This window comes from Ranitomeya imitator, chromosome 6 (assembly GCF_032444005.1).
Source record: "Ranitomeya imitator isolate aRanImi1 chromosome 6, aRanImi1.pri, whole genome shotgun sequence".
Taxonomy (NCBI): Eukaryota; Metazoa; Chordata; class Amphibia; order Anura; family Dendrobatidae; genus Ranitomeya; species Ranitomeya imitator.
In genome coordinates, this window is record NC_091287.1 from 84,314,721 (window position 1) to 84,333,632 (window position 18,912).

The 18,912-nt window shown below is 45.5% G+C and overlaps 1 protein-coding gene across 1 annotated transcript in view; it reads left to right on the plus strand.

Annotated features, from left to right (window-relative positions):
- SNX13 (sorting nexin 13) overlaps positions 1–18,912 on the plus strand; it is a 133,683-nt gene that overhangs the window by 98,292 nt on the left and 16,479 nt on the right. The window contains exons 19-21 of the mRNA XM_069729827.1: positions 11,179–11,286; positions 11,495–11,605; positions 16,458–16,619. Of these exons, the coding sequence (XP_069585928.1) occupies positions 11,179–11,286; positions 11,495–11,605; positions 16,458–16,619 (381 nt within the window). The remainder of the gene's footprint in view (positions 1–11,178; positions 11,287–11,494; positions 11,606–16,457; positions 16,620–18,912) is intronic.

Consider the following 18,912-nt stretch of genomic DNA (forward strand, 5'->3'; position numbering starts at 1 on the left):
CGTTGCAGCACTAGGAGACTTGAGGTCTTGTGCTCTCATATGGGAAACTATGTACAGGGTTTGTATTGTAGTAATGTCTGTTATTGTTTGGCAGATCACATTATTCATTTTTGATCATATCAGAAGTGATGTGTTGGTGTCAGTGGACATTGTGGAGAATTGTATTTGTGTGAATATTCTCTATCTGCTGTGGCTGATATTGTTGCTTTATTTCGGCAGTAATGTCCCCACAGCTCCGCACTGAAGCTCAATCCTATTTATGTTGTAGCCAGATCATTTCTGGACTAATGCTGAGAGGTGCAGAAGAATGGCTGAGGAACAGTGGCTCAGATCAGTTGTTGCATTGGTCACAGGGCTTAGGGTGGAAAAAAACTAAGCTTGGGAATTGAGTGTATAGGCTTTAAATGACAGCTTAGGGGTCTGTGGGGTCTGAGCGGAGACAGCTGGAAGCATTTCTTTGTACCACCAAAAGTGCTTTTAAATAGTTCACATGTATAGGAATAGTAACTTGTAAATTTAAGGTAAGGAGTCGCCATGATGATAATAATCTTACAATCTTTTTTTTTTTTAGATAGCTCTAACATATTCCGCAGCTATTTACACTTTGCTCACATTATCATTATGATAATGATTTTTACTCATCATCACTTCTGTAGTTTGTTCAACGTTATACGGAAACTGTCGATTCCTGCTCCCCAGCATGTGTTGGAGCCTGTCTGCACAATTGCCGCGACGTATGTTTTCTCTGAAAAATGGTTTATAGATTTGTATGGGAACTATAGAGAGAGAAAAGTCCGCTCTAGTTGATGGACAGTTCTCCCATGTTTGCAAAAGAGAGGATACAGACAGGACAGCACAGGATTGCAGCTGATTCTTTCTTTGCGGTAAAACATTGTTTAAAAACAGACAGTGAGATATTTTAACTTGCAGAAAGAATCCGCTGCAATCTTGTACTGTCCTGTTGCTTCCTCCCCTGCCCAGGAGCTGTGGTATGATCAGACCATGTTCCTGTACGGTCAGACACAGCCATTACACAGTACACAGCAGGGGCACATTTATAAGATTATCTCAGCACAGGAACATTTTTTTTAACACATCCAATTGTGGAACTTATTATTATTCCAAGATCTATTGATTAAAATGCGCTTTGTTCATAGGAAAACCTCTTTGAGGGTCTTTTGTAGCATCCTTTAATATTGTCATCTTTATAAATCCTGGAAAGTTTTTAATATTGGCTTCTCGATTTTCTTCTATTCTTTTTAGTACATTGTTATAATGGTAAAGGATTTGGATAAATGCTCTACAGCATCCACACAGACTGTAAGCATCAATAGTTGAGAGATTTTCTTTGTTCAGTAGTTTTCTAGGCATGCTCTTTGATCTGTGCAGAGGTCACTGTGCAGGGAGGGGATGGGCTGTGTCCATCACTGAATGTGAATGCTCATGATCCTGTATTATAAATGTATAGGTTATGCCTTTTGTTGTAATTCTGCCTGGTAACGAGAGGATTACTGAAAAGTGATCTCTACAGGACAGGAAGTGGCCTGCATGAAAACTGCAAGTTTATTAGGATTCTTTTTAATATATAGAGATTTGGCCTAGTAAAAAAAAAAAGCTTCAAATTTTTAATTCACTTTCCCTTTTAAGCCGCCTTTTAACGGTAACTTTTCTCTACCTGAAATAACTTGCCACTTTCTATAGCAACATTAACATGTTTTTTTGTTTTTCTACATTTAATGGGAATCTGTCACAAGGATTTTGTGTAAATTGAGAGCAGCATGATGTAGGGACAGAGATTCTAGCAATGTGTCACTTACTGGTCTGCATAGCGTCATTGTGATATCACTGCTTTATCTTCTGCAGATCTAGCAGTTCTCTGAATGCTGAGCTGTGTAACCCCGCCCACACCACTGATTGGCAGCTTTCAGCCAATCCGTGGTGGGGGCGGGGTTATACAGAGCAGGAGGACTATATGGCACAAGACACCTAGTCCTGCAGTGATAATGTCCTTCTGACAAAACACAGCCTAGTAAGTGACACATCACTGAAATCAGAATCTCGGCCTACATCATGCTACACTCACATTACATAGCAAGAACCTGCTGACCGATTCCCTTTACAGAGAGAAGGTACAGGTTGGGATACATGAATCAATGTACAGTTATGACGAGTAACTTGTACAGATTTCAAATGTAGTAAGAAAACTAGAAGTCCATCCAGTAGATGTCTATACAACTGCTACAAATGAATGTAGTCCTAAATCTCCAGAAAGTGTAAAGCAATGAGAAGTTTAGCTTAAGTGAATGGCAATTTTGTCTATCCGGGCCAAAGTTTGTGAAATGTATCAGAAGTCTGTTCTATTGACCATTTAGTTTTCCTATAAGGCTGAATTAAGGAAATGTTGGTTCTTGGTTAATAATGTCTCAGTTCTAAAAGGGTTATTTGGCTGAAGTAAAGCAGATATCTGAATTTCCCCATGTCTTCATTACATCTCCATCAGGTAATGGATTGGTTGGGGTGGATTGTTTCCAGCAGTTTGGGATTCTGTAACATCTGAAAACCAGTCAATAATGGAGTCTTGAATTCTCCCAGATTGAGAGGTTTTAAGGCAAAGTTGAACTTGTTCTTGAGATTCCCGTTTTCTATTCAGCGCACAAGGCTGGTCTGTAATGTAGGAAATGAAGTGACTTAAGTGGCAAGTCTTAAGAAACGTATTTTGAACCTGAGCTGACCTCTCCAGATCCATTGTTCCAGTAGATGAGGCCATGTGAATACAGATCCCCCTTCCAGCTGTCCATAAACTCCTGATCTCAAGGCTTAGCAGCGTTTCCCACCCACTGAATTCAATGCTTGTTCTGCAATGTATAAAATCAGCCTAACACTTTCTCTCGTTTACCTTGTAACCTACCACGGGAAATGTTTTACCTGTTGTCAGGGTTTCCACACTATGAACAGCGCAGTGACTGCAGTAGCATACACGTTAGGCATGTTTTTACACCGGGGTATAAAGGTTTGTATTGTTCTTACTTATGTAGTACCATGTTGTGGATTCTGTTTTTGGGCTCCCTCTGGTGGTTACAGATGGTACTGGGTGACTTGTGTTCTCTGCGGTCTCTGGTGTCCACCTGTTCTATCAGGATATGGGAGTTTCCTATTTAACCTGGCTTTCTTGTCATTTCCTCGCCGGCTATCAATGTAATCAGTGTGTCTTGTTACCTCTGCTTCCCGCTTCTGTATTCTTCAGGACAAGCTAAGTTTTTGATTTTCCTGTTCCACGTTTTGCTTAATTTTTGTCTTAGTCCAGCTTGCAGATATGTGATTCCTTTTTGCTGGTTGCTCTAGTGGGCTGATATTACTCCTCATGTTCCATGAGTTGGAACATGAGTTCAAGTAATTTCAGGATGGTTTTTTGTAGGGTTTTTCGCCGACCGCGCAGTTCACTTTTGTATCCTCTGCTATCTAGTTTTAGCGGGCCTCATTTTGCTGAATCTGTTTTCATAACTACGTATGTGCTTTCCTCTCATTTCACCGTCATTTCATGTGGGGGGCTGCTATTTCTGTGGGGTGTTTCTCTGGAGGCAAGAGAGGTCTGTGTTTCTTCTAATAGGGAAAGTTAGTTCTTAGGCTGGCGCGAGACGTCTAGGAATCATCGTAGGCACGTTCCCCGGCTACAGCTAGTTGTGTGTTGAGGTTCAGGATCGCGGTCAGCTCAGTTTCCATCACCCTAGAGCTTGTTTTGTTTTTTGTGCTTGTCCTTTTGTGATACCCTGCCATTGGGATCATGACAGTATAGCCGGCCAAAAAGTGGTAATCGTATTGGCTGAAGTAGGAGGAAAAGTAGTCTGAGGAAGTTTTTTTTTTTTCTTTTTTTTTTCCCCTCAGAGTTTGCTGCATAGCCTTAATTGCAGCCTGGCTGCGTCTTACCTCCTCTTAATCCTTGAATGGCTCTGACCTCAGCTGTTTATCATGGACGTCCAGAGTTTGGCTTCCAGCCTGAATAATCTTGCTGCTAAGGTTCAAAATATACAAGATTTTGTTGTACATGCTCCTATGTCTGAACCTAGAATTCCTATCCCAGAGTTTTTTTCTGGAGATAGATCTAGTTTTCTGAATTTTAGGAACAATTGCAAGTTGTTTCTTTCTTTGAAATCTCGCTCTTCTGGAGACCCTGCTCAGCAAGTCAAGATTGTTATATCTTTCCTGCGGGGTGACCCTCAGAATTGGGCATTTGCATTGGCACCAGGGGATCCTGCGTTGCTCAATGTGGATGCGTTTTTTTTGGCATTGGGTTTGCTCTATGAGGAACCTAACCTAGAGATTCAGGCTGAAAAAGCTTTATTGGCTCTCTCTCAGGGGCAAGATGAAGCAGAAATATATTGTCAGAAATTTCGGAAATGGTCGGTGCTTACTCAGTGGAATGAGTGCGCCCTGGCTGCAAGATTCAGAGATGGCCTTTCTGAGGCCATTAAAGATGTCATGGTGGGGTTCCCTGCGCCTACAGGTCTGAATGAGTCTATGACTATGGCTATTCAGATTGATCGGCGTTTACGGGAGAGCAAACCTGTGCACCATTTGGCGGTGTCTTCTGAACAGGCACCTGAGACAATGCAATGTGATAGAATTCAGTCCAGAAGTGAACGGCAAAACTATAGGCGGAAAAATGGGTTGTGTTTTTATTGTGGAGATTCAGCTCATGTTATATCAGCATGCTCTAAACGCACAAAAAAGGTTGATAAGTCTGTTGCCATTAGTACTTTACAGTCTAAGTTCATTCTGTCTGTGACTCTGATTTGTTCATTATCAGCCATTTCCGTCGATGCCTATGTGGATTCAGGCGCTGCCCTGAGTCTTATGGATTGGTCATTTGCCAACCGCTGTGGGTTTAGTCTGGAGCCTCTGGAAGTCCCTGTTCCTTTGAAAGGAATTGACTCTACACCTTTGGCTATGAATAAACCTCAGTACTGGACACAAGTGACCATGCGTATGACTCCCGTTCATCAGGAGGTGATTCGCTTCCTGGTACTGTATAATTTACATGATGTCTTAGTGCTTGGTCTGCCATGGTTACAAACTCATAACCCAGTCTTGGACTGGAAAGCAATGTCTGTGTTAAGCTGGGGATGTCAGGGGGTTCATGCTGATGCACCTCCGATTTCTATCGCTTCATCTACTCCTTCTGAGGTTCCGGTATTTTTGTCTGATTATCGGGATGTTTTTGAGGAGCCTAAGCTCAATTCGCTTCCTCCTCACAGGGATTGCGATTGTGCTATAGATTTGATTCCTGGCAGTAAATTTCCTAAAGGTCGTTTGTTCAATCTGTCAGTGCCAGAGCATACTGCTATGCGGGATTATGTTAAGGAGTCCTTGGAAAAGGGACATATCCGTCCATCTTCGTCCCCTTTGGGAGCAGGTTTTTTTTTGTGGCCAAAAAAGATGGTTCCTTGAGGCCTTGTATAGATTACCGTCTTTTGAATAAGATTACAGTTAAATATCAGTATCCTTTGCCATTGTTGACTGATTTGTTCGCTCGCATTAAGGGGGCTAAATGGTTCACTAAGATTGATCTTCGGGGTGCGTATAATCTTGTGCGGATAAAGCAAGGTGATGAGTGGAAAACCGCATTTAATACGCCTGAGGGCCATTTTGAGTATTTGGTGATGCCTTTTGGACTTTCTAATGCTCCTTCTGTCTTCCAGTCCTTTATGCACGATATTTTCCGTGAATATCTGGATAAATTTATGATTGTGTATTTGGATGATGTTTTGGTTTTTTCGGATGACTGGGAGTCCCATGTTCAGCAGGTCAGGAAGGTGTTTCAGGTCCTGCGGGCCAATTCTTTGTTTGTAAAGGGTTCTAAATGTCTCTTTGGAGTCCAGGAGATTTCTTTTTTGGGGTATATTTTTTCCCCTTCTACTATTGAGATGGATCCCGTCAAGGTTCAGGCTATTTGTGACTGGACGCAGCCTACATCTCTTAAGAGTCTACAGAAGTTCTTGGGCTTTGTTAATTTTTATCGTCGTTTCATAACTAATTTTTCTAGTGTTGTTAAGCCTTTGACGGATTTGACTAAGAAGGGTGCTGATGTTGCTGATTGGTCTCCTGCGGCTGTGGAGGCCTTTCAGGAACTTAAGCGCCGGTTTTCTTCTGCTCCTGTGTTGCGTCAGCCAGATGTTTCGCTTCCTTTTCAGGTTGAGGTTGATGCTTCCGAGATTGGAGCGGGGGCGGTTTTGTCACAGAGAAGCTCCGATTGCTCAGTGATGAAGCCATGTGCGTTCTTTTCTAGAAAGTTTTCGCCCACTGAGCGGAATTATGATGTTGGTAATCGGGAGCTTTTGGCCATGAAGTGGGCATTTGAGGAGTGGCGTCATTGGCTTGAGGGTGCTAGACATCGTGTGGTGGTCTTGACTGATCACAAAAATCTGATGTACCTTGAGTCTGCCAAGCGTCTGAATCCTAGACAGGCTCGTTGGTCACTGTTTTTCTCCCGTTTCGATTTTGTGGTTTCATACCTGCCAGGTTCAAAGAATGTGAAGGCGGATGCTCTTTCTAGGAGTTTTGTGCCTGACTCCCCTGGAAATTCTGAGCCCACTGGTATCCTTAGGGATGGGGTGATTTTGTCGGCTGTCTCCCCAGACTTGCGACGTGCTTTGCAGGAGTTTCAGGCGGATAAACCTGATCGTTGTCCGCCTGAAAGACTGTTTGTTCCGGATAATTGGACCAGTAGAGTCATCTCCGAGGTCCATTCTTCTGCGTTGGCAGGTCATCCTGGAATATTTGGTACTAGAGACTTGGTGGCCAGGTCTTTTTGGTGGCCTTCCTTGTCGAGGGATGTGCGTTCTTTTGTGCAGTCTTGTGAAGTTTGCGCTCGGGCTAAGCCTTGCTGTTCTTGGGCCAGTGGATTGTTGTCACCTTTGCCTATCCCGAAGAGGCCTTGGACGCACATTTCCATGGACTTTATTTCGGATCTCCCTGTCTCTCAAAAAATGTCCGTCATCTGGGTTGTGTGTGACCGCTTTTCTAAGATGGTTCATCTGGTACCCTTGCCTAAGTTACCTTCCTCCTCTGAGTTGGTCCCTCTGTTTTTTCAGAACGTGGTTCGTTTGCATGGGATTCCGGAGAACATCGTTTCTGACAGGGGATCCCAGTTTGTGTCTAGATTTTGGCGGACGTTCTGTGCTAAGATGGGCATTGATTTGTCCTTTTCGTCTGCATTCCATCCTCAGACGAATGGCCAGACGGAACGAACTAATCAGACCTTGGAAACTTATTTAAGGTGTTTTGTTTCTGCTGATCAGGATGACTGGGTTACCTTTTTGCCGCTTGCCGAATTTGCCCTTAATAATCGGGCTAGTTCTGCTACCTTGGTTTCTCCTTTCTTTTGTAATTCGGGGTTTCATCCTCGTTTTTCCTCTGGTCAGGTGGAGCCTTCTGATTGTGCTGGAGTGGACATGGTGGTGGATAGGTTGCATCAGATTTGGAGTCATGTGGTGGACAATTTGAAGTTGTCCCAGGAGAGGGCTCAGCAGTTTGCTAATCGCCGTCGCCGCGTGGGTCCTCGACTTCGTGTTGGGGACTTGGTGTGGTTGTCTTCTCGTTTTGTTCCTATGAAGGTCTCTTCTCCTAAGTTCAAGCCTCGGTTCATCGGTCCCTATAGGATCTTGGAAATTCTTAACCCTGTGTCGTTTCGTTTGGATCTCCCGGCATCGTTTGCTATTCATAATGTGTTCCATCGGTCGTTGTTGCGGAAGTATGAGGTACCTGTTGTTCCTTCGCTTGAGCCTCCTGGTCCGGTGCTGGTTGAGGGAGAATTGGAGTATGTTGTGGAGAAGATCTTGGATTCTCGTGTTTCCAGACGGAAACTCCAATATTTGGTCAAGTGGAAGGGTTATGGTCAGGAGGATAATTCTTGGGTGGTTGCCTCTGATGTTCATGCTGCTGATTTGGTCCGTGCATTTCATAGGGCTCATCCTGGTCGCCCTGGTGGTTCTCGTGAGGGTTCGGTGACCCCTCCTCAAGGGGGGGTACTGTTGTGGATTCTGTTTTTGGGCTCCCTCTGGTGGTTACAGATGGTACTGGGTGACTTGTGTTCTCTGCGGTCTCTGGTGTCCACCTGTTCTATCAGGATATGGGAGTTTCCTATTTAACCTGGCTTTCTTGTCATTTCCTCGCCGGCTATCAATGTAATCAGTGTGTCTTGTTACCTCTGCTTCCCGCTTCTGTATTCTTCAGGACAAGCTAAGTTTTTGATTTTCCTGTTCCACGTTTTGCTTAATTTTTGTCTTAGTCCAGCTTGCAGATATGTGATTCCTTTTTGCTGGTTGCTCTAGTGGGCTGATATTACTCCTCATGTTCCATGAGTTGGCACATGAGTTCAAGTAATTTCAGGATGGTTTTTTGTAGGGTTTTTCGCTGACCGCGCAGTTCACTTTTGTATCCTCTGCTATCTAGTTTTAGCGGGCCTCATTTTGCTGAATCTGTTTTCATAACTACGTATGTGCTTTCCTCTCATTTCACCGTCGTTACATGTGGGGGGCTGCTATTTCTGTGGGGTGTTTCTCTGGAGGCAAGAGAGGTCTGTGTTTCTTCTAATAGGGAAAGTTAGTTCTTCGGCTGGCGCGAGACGTCTAGGAATCATCGTAGGCACGTTCCCCGGCTACAGCTAGTTGTGTGTTGAGGTTCAGGATCGCGGTCAGCTCAGTTTCCATCACCCTAGAGCTTGTTTTGTTTTTTGTGCTTGTCCTTTTGTGATCCCCTGCCATTGGGATCATGACAGTACCCACATGGTTTTGCAGCACTTTATAGACATCATCGCTGTCCCCATTGGGGCCCACAATCTACATTCCCTATCAATATGTCTTGGGAGTGTGGGGGGAAACCAGAGAACCCGGAGGAAACCCACGCAAACACGGGGATAACTTACAAACTCCTTGCAGATGTTGTACTGGTTGGGTTTTGAACTCTGGACCAAGCACTGTAAGGCTGCAGTGCTAACCACTGAGTCACCTTTTAAAAGGAACCTGTCATCAGGTTTTTCCCATAGAAAGTAGGGCCAGCACCTGTAAGCCCTGATGTATAGCATTCTGGAATGATGTGCATTTGTCCCCAAACTGCTGTGCATAACACAAAAAAGACCTTTTATTATACCCGCCTAGAGGGCAGTCCAGTCCGATGGGTGTCGCTGGTCTTGATCTGGCGCCTCCTTTCTTCTTGTGATCACCGTCCTTCTTCTTACTTCATGTGGATGACGTGTCCTACATCATCTACACACTGTTCTCCATTGCACTCCTGCGCAGGAGTACTTCTGTCTGCATTGCCAAGGACAGAGCAAAGACTGTAGTGCGCATGCGCGGGGCAAAGGTCGTTGGTGCATGCACCCTACAATACTTTACTCTGCCCTCAGCAAGGCAGAGAGAAGTACGCTTGCGCGGGAACGCAATGGAGGACACGGAGTATGACACAGGACATGTCATCCACACGAGGAGGACGGAGATCATAGGAAGGGAGGAGGCGCCAAATCAAGAACCGTGTCTCCCATCGGACCAGACCACCCAGCCCCTTAGATATTATAAAAGGTCTTTATTGTGGGTGCAGTGCGCATTGGAGGCATACATACATCATACTAGAATGCTGTGTATAAGGGCGTACAGGTGCTGGCCCTACTTTATGTGGGAAAATCCTGGCGACAGGTTCCCTTTAAGTCTTTGATGTTGGATGTGATTTTGCAGGGAGACATGGGGGAGGAAAGCTTTGCTTTAATAAAGGGTTCTATCGGCTAGGATAGATGCCATCATTGGGCAGAAAACAACTGAAGGAAACACGTGAATGATGTATTTTTTAAAATTATCTAAGATTAGGTGATATCTGTTCTTATCGGTGACTTTGGCCTGAGCTGCTGAAGTAAGACGGATCAATAAAAGTATCAGGACTGGAAGTGTTTCTGCACTCTCTGGGGCTGTGACACACATTATAGTAGATAAAATTGGAGGTTTATTGTCAACATGGTTCAGAGTCCACGGACTCCTTCCTCAGGACACCCATACAAAAATAGACTATGGTTGTCCTGAAGGAGTCAGTGGACTCTGAAACTTAATAATTGCAATAAACCTGCAAGTTTATGTACTATAATTGGTGTCCTACCTCCAGAGAGCACAAAAACACTTCCAATCCGGTTACTTTAAATGATTTTCTATGGTTCTCCTGCACCTGGCCTCTAGGCTCCTTAGTGTTGTGTCTCACATCCTTATTCAGGATCTGGTGCTCTTATGGGTTGCCCCTCCTGAGGTCCAGGAGTGGTGTGAATGGCCATCAAGTTCTTCACCCTCCTGCAACCCCTCATACTCCACTCACAAGGGGAAAAGACCTAGACCAAGGATCTCAGAAGACTTTGGGTGAATGCCCAGGTAGAAGGCAGAAATATGTAATTCTCCATAAGCTTTATGAGGGGAGGCCCACCTATGCTTGACCCATGCTGTAGCTTTCTGGTGCGGAGGGATAGGGACCTTTTCAACTTCCCCTGAATGACTTAAAAGATCATAACCCAATATGTAGTAGGTGTAATAATAATAATATTGGCAGATATTTCCTATCAGAAATGTATACTATTTCTGATTCGCGATGTCTTTCCTCAGGTGCAGGTATTTTAGGAACTTGGCTATCTATGGTTATGACCACTAGCAACTAATTGTCACTACATCGGTGGTCATAACCATGGATTCCTAAGGTCCTGCAATGCCTGCACATGAGGTAAGCTACATATTAAATCAGAAAAACTATACTACATATCTCATTGGAGGTCTTTGGTAATGTTATTATTATTGTACCCATTACATGTTGGGATAGGAGGTTCTTGGAGATAGGAATACAAAGGTCATCCATAGAGGGTGGTTAATGTAACTAATCAGGAAGAAGTTCATCTTATTGTCACTGTTGCCTATTTCAGCTGGACTCCTAGGCCATACAAGTAATTTTACATACATATTTATTGGCATCTGTCTTGTGTCCTTGTATCTTTCAGTAACAGATCATATGATGAGCTTCTTCAACAAGTCCATATTCACAAAGCATTAGGGCAGTTTTTGTTTTGTTTGATTGGCCACAAACCCTGCAAATGTCCCGCTGTGCATTGGAGTACTTTAATCTTTTTTTTTTTTTTTTTTTTTTCTGGACGCCCTTTTTCAGTTTGAAAATCTTGCCAGTGTCCTCAAGCTGCCAGGGAAGAAAACGTTCAACAACATGGATAAGGAATTTTTGGAAAAGAGAAAAAATGATTTGAATGCGTATTTACAGGTAAGGAGTTTTGTATTATTTTATGGCAGTAATACACAAATTACAATATGCCATGGTGATTTATGGTCAGCCTTCATATGTTGCTATAATCAGGAATCATTGACATATAGCATTTATTGGGTATGGCCGTTTCGGGCAAGGTGTCTATTTGTAATTTTTCTGTTCTTTTGAAAGGTTAATCATTTGTGTTTTTTGTAATTTCTCGAAGTTCTTACTAAGCCCCGAGTTGCTGAAGGCTTGTCCTGCCCTCGCACCTTGTGTATTTGACTTTCTGGAGAACAAAGCCTACAATAAAGGGAAGGGTGACTTTGCACGTAAGGTGTGTATTAACAGAAAAAGAAAATGTGGCTCTTAAAATATTATTAACATATGATTATATATATATATATATATATATTAGCTGAAGAGCCCGGCGTTGCCTGGGCATAGTAAATATCTGTGGTTAGTTATAGCACGTCACTTCTCTTATTTTCCCATCACGCCTCTCATTTTCCCCCTCACATCTCTCATTTTCTCCTTCACACCTCTCATTTTCTCCCTCACTCCTCTCATTCTCCCCTAACACTTGTCATTTCGACCTCACATCTGTCATTTTCCGATCACTACACTATTTTCCCTCACTCCTCTCATTTTGCACTCACATCTCTCATTTTCACCTCACACCTCTCATTTTCACCTCAGTATATACATGTTTGTCATCTCCCTTATATATAGTATACACCTGTATGTCATCTCCTGTATATAGTATATACCTGTATGTCATCTCCCCTGTATATAGTATATACCTGCTGTGTGTCATCTCCCCTGTATATAGTATATACCTGTATGTCATCTCCTCCTATATATAGTATATACCTGTATGTCATCTCCTCCTATATATAGTATATACCTGTATGTCATCTCCTCCTGTATGTAGTATATACCTGTGTGTCATCTCCCCTGTATATAGTATATATCTGTGTGTCATCTCACCTGTATATAGTATATACCTGTGTGATCTCCTGTATTAGACCTCGTTAACACGTTATTTGCTCAGTATTTTTACCTCAGTATTTGTAAGATAAATTGGCAGCCTGATAAATCCCCAGCCAACAGGAAGCCCTCCCCCTGGCAGTATATATTAGCTCACACATACACATAATAGACAGGTCATGTGACTGACAGCTGCTGTATTTCCTATATGGTACATTTGTTGCTCTTGTAGTTTGTCTGCTTATTAATCAGATTTTTATTTTTGAAGGCTAATACCAGACTTGTGTGTGTTTTAGGGCGAGTTTCGTTTGTCAAGTTGTGTGTGTTGAGTTGTGTGTGGCGACATGCATGTAGCGACTTTTGTGAGATGAGTTTTGTGTGGCAACATGCGTGTAGCAACTTTTTGTGTGTCGAGTTGCATGTAACAGGTTAGTTTAGCAAGTTGTGTGCAGCAAGTTTTGCGCATGGCGAGTTTTGCGCGTGGTGAGTTTTATGTCTGGTGCCTTTTGAGTATGTGCAAGTTTTGTTTGAGGCAAATTTTGCATGTGTTGCAAATTTTGTGCATGTGGCAATATTTCCGCGTGTGCAAGTTTTGCGTGTGGCGAGTTTTCCATGAGGTGAGTTTTGCACTTGTGGCGAGTTTTGCGTGAGCCTAGTTTTTGCATGTGGCGAGTTTTGAGCGGCGACTTTTGTGTTTCGACTTTTATGTGGCAAGGTCGGTGTATGTGTGGTGAAATGTGTGCTGAGGGTGGTATATGTGTTCAAGCACGTGGTAGTGTGTGGCGCATTTTGTGTGTGTGTTCATGTCCCCATGTGTGGTGAGTATCTCATGTCGGGGCCCCACCTTAGCAACTGATCGGTATATACTCTTTTGCGCCATCGCTCTCATTCTTTAAGTCCCCCTTGTTCACATCTGGCAGCTGTCAATTTGCCTCCTACACTTTTCCTTTCACTTTTTCCCCATTATGTAGATAGGGGAAAAATAGTTTAGTGAATTGGAAAGCGCGGAGTTAAAATTTCACCTCACAACATGGCCTATGACGCTCTCAGGGTCCAGACGTGTGACTGTGCAAAATTTTGTGGCTGTAGCTGTGACGCCTCCAACACTTTTCATTTCACTTTTTCCCCATTATGTAGATAGGGGCAAAATTGTTTGGTGAATTGGAAAGCGCGGGGTTAAAATTTCACCTCACAATATAGCCTATGACGCTCCCGGGGTCCAGACGTGTGACTGTGCAAAATTTTGTGGCTGTAGCTGCGACGGTGCAGATGCCAATCCCGGACATACACACACACATACACACACACACATACACACACACACATACACACACACACACACACACACACATTCAGCTTTATATAGTAGATATATATATATATATTACACACACACACACACACACACACCTAGAGAATACAGCTTAAGGGTATGTGCACACGTAAGAATTTCTTGCAGAAAATTCATGAAGAAAACCGGACATTTTCTGCAAGAAAACCGTATGCGCAAAATTAATGAATATGCTGCGTTTTTTACCGCGATGCGTTTTCTTCGCGGAAAAAACGCGCATCTTGTGCACAAAAATTGGAGAAGGCATTCTAAATGATAGGATGCATATGTATGCGGTGTTTATCGCGTTTTTATAGTGAAAAAACACAACGTGTGCACACAGCCTAATGGCATGAGAGCACAGCGTCATTGGGATCCTGGTGCAGGAGCCCGGTTTCCCCAATGTAGGGTGCATATACCCTAAAGGAACTGTCTACGATTGGACAACCCCTTCATAAATGCAACAGAGCCTCATAAACTTCTGCAGCGCTCATGTAACATAAATATGTCAGGCGAGACAGTGCTGACATGGTTGGAATGGCGCCAGGGCGGGAGGTGAGTGTGTGCGGTTTTTATTTTACATAAGGCACTGATGCATTTATGAAGAGGTCCTCCAAGTAGTAGACAACCTCTTTAGTTGCTTTGGTCCTGATGTGGAATCGCAGCAATTCTGAGGCATCTGGAATGGATATCTTCTGTAGAGAGCTCTTCTCTAGAAGGGTTGACACTTGCAATGACTGAAATTGTACAGAATTGTGGTTTAGTTAGAGAGTGTTTGTAATTTACCCTAAATCCACTTTCACACACCAGTTTTTTTGCTATCAGTTGCAATCCATCGAATTTTGATGTAGTGACTGGGGGGGCCATGTGTGTGGCAGCAGGGGGCATGTAGTGACTGGGGGGCCATGTGTGTGCCTGCAGGGGGGCATGTAGTGACTGGGGGGGCCATGTGTGTGCCTGCAGGGGGGCATGTAGTGACTGGGGGGCCATGTGTGTGCCTGCAGGGGGGCATGTAGTGACTGGGGGGCCATGTGTGTGCCTGCAGGGGGGCATGTAGTGACTGGGGGGCCATGTGTGTGCCTGCAGGGGGGCATGTAGTGACTGGGGGGGCCATGTGTGTGCCTGCAGGGGGGCATGTAGTGACTGGGGGGCCATGTGTGTGCCTGCAGGGGGGCATGTAGTGACTGGGGGGCCATGTGTGTGCCTGCAGGGGGGCATGTAGTGACTGGGGGGGCCATGTGTGTGCCTGCAGGGGGGCATGTAGTGACTGGGGGGCCATGTGTGTTCCTGCAGGGGGGCATATAGTGACTGGGGGGGCCATGTGTGTGCCTGCAGGGGGGCATGTAGTGACTGGGGGGCCATGTGTGTGCCTGCAGGGGGGCATGTAGTGACTGGGGGGCCATGTGTGTGCCTGCAGGGGGGCATGTAGTGACTGGGGGGGCCATGTGTGTGCCTGCAGGGGGGCATGTAGTGACTGGGGGGGCCATGTGTGTGCCTGCAGGGGGGCATGTTGTGACTGGGGGGGCCATGTGTGTTCCTGCAGGGGGGCATATAGTGACTGGGGGGGCCATGTGTGTGCCTGCAGGGGGGCATGTAGTGACTGGGGGGCCATGTGTGTGCCTGCAGGGGGGCATGTAGTGACTGGGGGGGCCATGTGTGTGCCTGCAGGGGGGCATGTAGTGACTGGGGGGCCATGTGTGTGCCTGCAGGGGGGCATGTAGTGACTGGGGGGGCCATGTGTGTGCCTGCAGGGGGGCATGTAGTGACTGGGGGGCCATGTGTGTGCCTGCAGGGGGGCATGTAGTGACTGGGGGGGCCATGTGTGTGCCTGCAGGGGGGCATGTAGTGACTGGGGGGCCATGTGTGTGCCTGCAGGGGGGCATGTAGTGACTGGGGGGCCATGTGTGTGCCTGCAGGGGGGCATGTAGTGACTGGGGGGCCATGTGTGTGCCTGCAGGGGGGCATGTAGTGACTGGGGGGCCATGTGTGTGCCTGCAGGGGGGCATGTAGTGACTGGGGGGCCATGTGTGTGCCTGCAGGGGGGCATGTAGTGACTGGGGGGCCATGTGTGTGCCTGCAGGGGGGCATGTAGTGACTGGGGGGCCATGTGTGTGCCTGCAGGGGGGCATGTAGTGACTGGGGGGCCATGTGTGTGCCTGCAGGGGGGCATGTAGTGACTGGGGGGCCATGTGTGTGCCTGCAGGGGGGCATATTCATGATGGGAGGAGGGGGAGTGCAGGCACATGTAATGTTCGCTGCTCCCCTGTTAACCAACTCGGCGCGGCTTCAGCACTGAGGTGATGGGCAGCGGGTGCAGTGAATATTACATGAAGCTAATGGGTGGGAGCACAGGACCTCCTGCTGTCTCTGCAGCCAGCCCACTCCAGCCCCCTGACACCACTCCAGAGCCCCCCCCCCCCCCCCCCCCTCCTCTACAGCAGTGGTCCCCAACTCCAGTCCTCAAGGCCCACCAACATGTCATGTTTTCAGGATTTCCTTAGTCTTGCCCAGGTAATAATTGCATCACCTGTGCAATGCAAAGGAAATCCTGAAAACATGACCTGTTGGTGGGCCTTGAGGACTGGAGTTGGGGACCCCTGCTCTACAGCACAGCACACAGTTTCGGTTTATAAGACGCACCCCCCACTTTCCTCCAAAATTTGGAGGAACAAAAGTGCGTCTTATAATCCGAAAAATACGGTATATAAAAAATATTTGAAGTAATATTTGTTTTAGGAGCTTAGCGTCACCATCTCCGTGGTTTAATGGCCTTGTAATATTCATGCATTCTGTCTGAGCAAATTCCAAGTGAATTGACAGCAGGAATGTTTTTACCGCTAATGTTAGCTGCCTATATTTTTCCTTGTAGATGGACACAATTGTAAATCCACTGCGCAATTCAATGAGAAATGTCTCCAATGCCGTGAAATCCATTCCAGACAGCTTAGCTGAAGGGATGAATAAGATGTCTGACAACGTGGGCAAAATGTCAGAAAAAATCGGACAAGATCTAAAGCAATCCCTTTTTAAGGTGTGTTCCTTGTTTGGGTGTTTTAAAATTATATCATATTGGACAAGAACACTCCAGACACCGGGGGCAGATACTGTGTGCGGGGCGAGCTACGTCATTCATATGCTTTACTTTATTATTGATGTTCATATATTCTCAGTCTTCCATCTTATTTAATGATCAGTCCTAAAGTTAGCCAAAATGTAACAATTCTCATCAAAAATGGATAAATAACTACTGTATTTTTCAGACTATGACGCACCTGACCATAAGACCATTAGAGAAGGAAATTAGGGAAAAAAATTGAATAAAAAATGTGGTCAATTCTGTACTTAATATCCCCTATCCTGGTAAATATAGTCCCCTCATCCACATCCTGATACATACCAGGATAGGGATGAGGGGCCATGTGTATGTCTCCTCAACCCTAGCCATGTATGCATGACCCCTTATCTTTAGACTGGTATGCATTGTCCCATCATCCCCATCCTGGCAGGAATGATCGCCCTCCTCCCTATCCTGGTATGCAGGGTCCCCATCTCATCCTAGTATGCATGGCCCCATCTCTATCCTGGTATGCCGGGCCCCATCCTTATTCTGGTATGATTGGCCCCCACCCCCATCCTGGTATGCATGGCCACATCAGAAAACATAAAAAAAAAAAATTACTCTTACCTTCCTGCACTCCCTCACAGTGTCTTGTTCCGGTTACAGTAGCTGCTTTATGCTTGTACGCAGTGCATGGCAGGGGCGTCATGCGCTGCTTGGAAGCTGAACGGCAGCTGCTGGAATACTCACTGCTCTGCATGCTGGAACTGTGCGTGCAGAGAGCAGTGAGATCTCACAACAAACCATAAAGCATATACAGTACGGAATCCTAGACAAAGAAAAAAACAAAAACACAAGGATTCCTAAAATATAACTTTTAATAAAAAAGCTAAAATCACTATAGTTCCAAAGTTAAAAAAAAATTCCACTCCCATGTAACAAGATGCTGCAAGGGAGCGCTGGGAAAGGAAGTGTAATGTAATGTTTTCTGATGGGGCTATGCATACCTGGACTGAGATGGGCGCCAATCATACCAGAATAAGGTTAGGGCCATGTATACCAATCATACCATGATGCTAAAGAGAAATTAATATTCATTGCCCTCCACACCCATGGGCGTGGAATTCAGTGAATACTCATTTCTGTTTAGCAGCAGGCACAGGAGGTAGCCACAGCAACCGGCTCCTGCCTCTGTGACCCGCTACTCCTCCGATGCTGCTCCCCCACCTCCCCGCCATAGCCAGTACATCCGGATTATAAGACGCATCCCCCATTTTCCTCCACATTTTTGTGCGTCTTACAGTTTGAAAAATACGGTAATTGTCCTGTGAACAAGGCTATTAATCTAAACTGTCTAGCACACCACTAACTTTGCGCTGGCACGGCAGGTTGACTAGGCTGACTATAGGGGTTCCTCAAGGATTGGGGTTGGGGTTCCTCAAGGATCAGTCCTAGGCCCCCTACTCTTCTCGTTGTATACTGCCCCTATTGGACAAACAATCAGTAGATTTGGTTTCCAGTACCATCTCTATGCTGACGACACCCAATTATACACTTCTGCTCCCGATATCACACCGACCTTTTTAGAAAACACCAGTGATTGTCTTACCGCTGTCTCTAACATCATGTCCTCCCTCTATCTGAAACTAAACCTGTCAAAAACTGAACTCCTCGTGTTCTCTCCCTCTACTAACCTACCTTTGCCTGACATTGCCATCTCCGTGTGCGGTTCCACCATTACTCCAAAGCAACATGCCCGCTGCCTTGGGGTCATCCTTGATTCTGACCTTTCATTCACCCCCTACATCCGATCACTGGCTCGCTCTTCTTACCTGCATCTCAAAAACATTTCTAGAATTCGCCCTTTTCTTAATTTCGACTCTGCAATAACTCTGACTGTTTCACTTATTCATTCTCGTCTGGACTATTGTAACTCTCTACTAATCGGTCTCCCTCTTGCAAAACTCTCCCCGCTCCAATCTGTCCTGAATGCTGCAGCCAGGATCATATTCCTCACCAACCGTTACACCGATGCCTCTACCCTGTGCCAGTCATTACACTGGCTACCCATCCACTCCAGAATCCAGTACAAAATTACTACCCTCATCCACAAAGCACTCCATGGCTCAGCACCACCCTACATCTCCTCCCTGGTATCAGTCTACCACCCTACCCGTGCCCTCCGCTCCGCTAATGACCTCAGGTTAGCATCCTCAATAATCAGAACCTCCCACTCCCGTCTCCAAGACTTTACACGTGCTGCGCC